At 37.3% G+C, this 4,344-nt stretch overlaps 1 protein-coding gene across 1 annotated transcript; it reads right to left on the bottom strand.

The window, feature by feature from the left end:
• Positions 1–3,696: 3,696 nt before the first annotated feature.
• Positions 3,697–4,128, bottom strand: LOC126592158 (uncharacterized mitochondrial protein AtMg00860-like). Its single transcript, XM_050257904.1, has one exon. It carries the CDS (start codon positions 4,126–4,128, stop codon positions 3,697–3,699), a length of 432 nt encoding a protein of 143 aa, XP_050113861.1.
• Positions 4,129–4,344: the final 216 nt, after the last annotated feature.

Below are 4,344 nucleotides of genomic sequence, written 5' to 3'. Positions count from 1 at the left end.
AACACATCTCTCTCTCTTCTCCTTGTCGCCGCCATCCTAAACTTGTCAGATAAAATAGACCACAACATATTTGTTATTAACCAAATAATTTAACCTGGTAAATTTACCAAATAATTTAATTGACATGATTTATATTTTGATTTAATAAAAGTTAATTAAAAGATAATTCCTTAACTGTTTCTACCATTAACTTAATTTGGTAATTCTTTTGCATAACACCAGATGTTGACACGTGTCATTTTTGATGACTCATACAGCTTTAATGAGTCACATGCAATGTGTGCAATTTGGTGAGACCTATGATGTGTGCCGCATAAGCTCTAGTGAGTCAAAATTTAATTTGTTGGTGAACATTATTTCACCAAAATTTTGATGTCTTCACAGAACCACGTCAAGTTGAAGTTTGACTCTGCTCTTGATTGGGTGACATTTGTAGTGGGGGGGGGGGGGAGGATGTGATGGAAGTGTCGTTGGGGTGGAAGAGGCATGACGGTGGGGGTGATCGTGGAAACAATGATGGTTGCGAGTGAGAGTGTGTGGCAGCGGCGAAAGCGACAATTTTGGGGTGTTGGTCTTGATGGAAATTGCAATAGTGGTGTTGGTGGTTGAGAGGATATATATATATTTATGGGTGATTCCTTGATCTCATGATGAAATAAAAAGCAAAAGAGGTTTTTCTCTCGTCCTAGAAGATTGCGTATTGAAAAATGATTACTACTTTTGGTTAGCTTTCGTAGTTTTTGTTGCGAGATTTAGAAATTGTACGTTTGAAATCTAATATTGTGTTGCAACAATAAAGTTGCCTTACCCATGTTGCAGTCAATCTAAGTTTTAATGAGCGTACAAGAAATTTTAAGATTTTTTTTACGCAACCAACAAAATTTACAAGTTTAGAGGAATCATGGGGGTACCATTTGATGTTTCATGGATATATGAGATGTTCCTGGGATTTTTAGAATACAATGTCTTTTTGTAAGGGTTTTTATCATAAATGGTCTCTGAAATTAAGCCACCTCATCAAGATGGTCAAAATTGATCTAAGTCTAGAGGAATCATAGGGGTACCATTTCATGTTTCATGGATATATGAGATGTTCCTGGGATTTTTAGAATACAATGTATTTTTTAAGGGTTTTTATCATAAATGATCTCTGAAATTAAGCCACCTCATCAAGATGGTCCTTGAAATTAAAAATCGATCAATGTAGTCCTTAAAATTAGGTGTCGCAAATCAATGTGGTCATTCCGTCACAATTTTGTCAAAAATTCTGTTATATGCTGATGTGGAACATAATTGGATCCCATAAACTTAATTAATTATTTTCATGTAGATTAAAAATAATTATATAATAAAAATAAAAAATTTTAAATTTTTTATTATTAAAAACTTGGAAATAAAAAAAAAAGGAAAAAAAAAGAGAATAAGATGCTTCCTATGTGCGCCCGGCAATCCCACACTGAGTAATGACGAGATGTCGGTTTTGACCCACACACCACTCCCTGGTGATTTCGGAATCGCTATCAGCCGTAAATCTCATCTTGCCCTCATCATCCATCTCGGCCTATAGCCATACCCAGGCCGTGCATGATAGGACCTCAATGGTCCAATCCTTAATTCGACCTTAACTTGCAAGCTAGATCAGAAATGGCGGTGGAAGGAAGGAAGAAGGAAGTGGAAGGAGTCTCCTATTTTTTAGTAATAATATTTTTTATTCAAATAATTGTTGGCCATCCACTCCCCACATTGGTGCCTTTATACAATCCTAACATCCATATACTGCCAAATGGTATTTCTAACAATTTAACCAACACAGCCTAATAACTAGTAACTCGAATTACACCTTAAACTAATAATAGTGATTAAGCTAATCACTAATTACATTTAGGTTCTTATCATTTACCCTTCCCTTAAAAACCTTGTCCTCAAGGTTAGAAACTGAAATATGGGAACTGCAACTTAAACTCATCATAATCCTCTCGTGTAGTTGCCGCAATATCCTGATTCTTCCACTGCACCAACACTTGCACTCCAGCTGTATTTCCCTTTTTGTAAACCTTTCTCTGCAACACAACCATTGGTTCTTTCATTGTGTTTGGTTTAAGCCCTTCTTTTGGAATGGTCACAGTAGACACAATTTGCTCTCCCAAGTGCTTCTTTAGAACACTAACATGGAACACTGGATGAATTTTGGTATTGCCTGGTAACTTGAGCTTGTAAGCTACTTTCCCAATTCTCTCCAAGACTTCAAAGGAACCAAAATATTTAGGTTGCAGTTTGTGATGAAAGTGTATTTTTAGTGCTTGTAGCTGGTAAGGAACTAACTTTAAGAACACAAAATCACCCACAGAGAACTCCCTTTCAGTTTTGTGCTTATTAGCTTGGACCTTCATGCGGTTTTGTGCCATCTCCAAGTTGCTTTTCAGAAGTGCCAACATCTTGTCCCTCTCCATTAACCCTTTCTTCATTATGTCCAATTTTGCAGCGCCGAGTTCATAGGCAGCAATGTGAGCAGGAAGGAAGCCATGCACAAGCTCAAATGGGGTAGACTTAGATGCAGTGTGATATGAGTTATTATAGCTCCAATCAGCCCAAACTAGCCATTGCACCCACTTCTTTGGTTGTAATCCCACAAAATACATGTTTAATACTTTAGTTTGCCCATTGCTCTAGGGATGATATCCAGAGCTCATATTCAACTTTGATCTTTGTAGTTTGAAAAATTCTTTCTAGAAATTACTGAGAATGATAAGGTCTATGTCACTCACAATGCTTGTAAGCATGCCATGAAACTTAAATATATGATCCACAAACAACTGTGCCACCATAGTTGCAGAATAGGGATGAGCTAAGGCAACAAAATGCCCATACTTTGACAATCTGTCCACTACTACCATTATCACTGTCTTGCCTTAGCATGGAGGTAACCCCACAATAAAATTCATACTTATATCAATCCAGATTTGCTTTGGTATGGGAAGAGGTTGTAACAATCCTCGGGAAGCAATTGTTTCATATTTGTTCATTTCCCACACCTGACACTCTACCACAAATTGTTTGATATCTGCCTTCATTCCTTGCCAATTGAAACCTCTTTTAACCCTTTAATAAGTCTTCAATATTCCTTGATAGCTTGCAATTGGGGTTAAGTGGTGTTCCTCAATCACATTTTTTCTCCAAGAAGACACTGGACTAAGTACAACCCTGAAATTGTATTTCAAGAAGCCATTGTCTATGTGGAATTTGGACACTTTGGAGTTAGGGTCTTTTTGTTTCTTGAGACTTAAGCATTGTGACCTCTTGTAGTTTCTGCTTGATCCACTCATCATTCTCATTGTCTCTTCTTAACTCATCTAACCACCCAAAGTAAGGATATATGATGGCAGTGAGCTCTCCAATATTTTCAATAGTCTCCATAACATTTTCAGGATTCTGCACCCTTAAGAGGGCTTCTGCCATTATATTGTCCCTCCCATGTTTGTATTGGATTTCATAATCATAACCCAATAACTTGGCAACCCATTTTTGTTGGAAAGCTGTGTTAGCTCTATGACTCAGAAAGTATTTCAAACTACTGTGATCTGTTTTAATAATGAAGTGTCTTCCTTGTAAGTAATTGTGCCATTTCTTGACTGCATACATAATGGCAATGAGTTCCCTTTCATAAGTAGAAAGGGCTTGATTTCTTAGTCTGAGTGTTTAGCTAGTGAAGGCTATAGGTCTCCCTATTTGCTGTAGGGCAGCTCCAATTCCCACTTCTAAGGCATCACATTCGATTTCAAATGGAATTGAAAAATCCGGCAAAGTTAGAACCTGAGATGATGCCATAATGCCCTTGAGGTTTTTAAAAGCTTCCTCAGCTGCCACATCCCACTTGAACCTATCCTTCTTAGTGAGGTTATATAAAGGCTGACAAATTCTCCTATAACCAGGAACAAACTTCCTGTAGTATCCTGTTAAACCCAAGAACCCTCTAAGTTGCTTCACATTTTTGGGAATAGGCAATTCGGATATAGCCCTCAACTTACTAGGATATGCAGCAACACCCTCCTTAGATACAATATGTCCCAAGTACTCCACACAACTCTGACTAAAAACACAATTTTGTTTCTTGAGGAACAAGTGATTCATCTATAAGATCTAAAAAACCTATTTCAATTGCTGTAAGTAATCTGTCCAATTTTACTATAGACTAGAATATCATAAAAAAACCAGTACAAACTTTCTAAGATAGGGCCGAAATAAGTCATTCATCAAACTTTGGAAAGTGGCTGGGGCATTGGTGAGATCAAAAGGCATTACTAGGAACTCATAGTGGCCTTCATGAGTCCCAAAGGCTGTTTTTTC

Source organism: Malus sylvestris, chromosome 12, assembly GCF_916048215.2.
Source record: "Malus sylvestris chromosome 12, drMalSylv7.2, whole genome shotgun sequence".
Taxonomy (NCBI): Eukaryota; Viridiplantae; Streptophyta; class Magnoliopsida; order Rosales; family Rosaceae; genus Malus; species Malus sylvestris.
Note: the sequence above shows the minus strand (reverse complement) of the source record. Positions and strands in the feature narration are given on the sequence as shown.

Bases quoted from the DNA above. Each gene is read 5' to 3' on its own strand.
- LOC126592158 (XM_050257904.1), bottom strand. From the start codon at position 4,128: ATGAATCACTTGTTCCTCAAGAAACAAAATTGTGTTTTTAGTCAGAGT.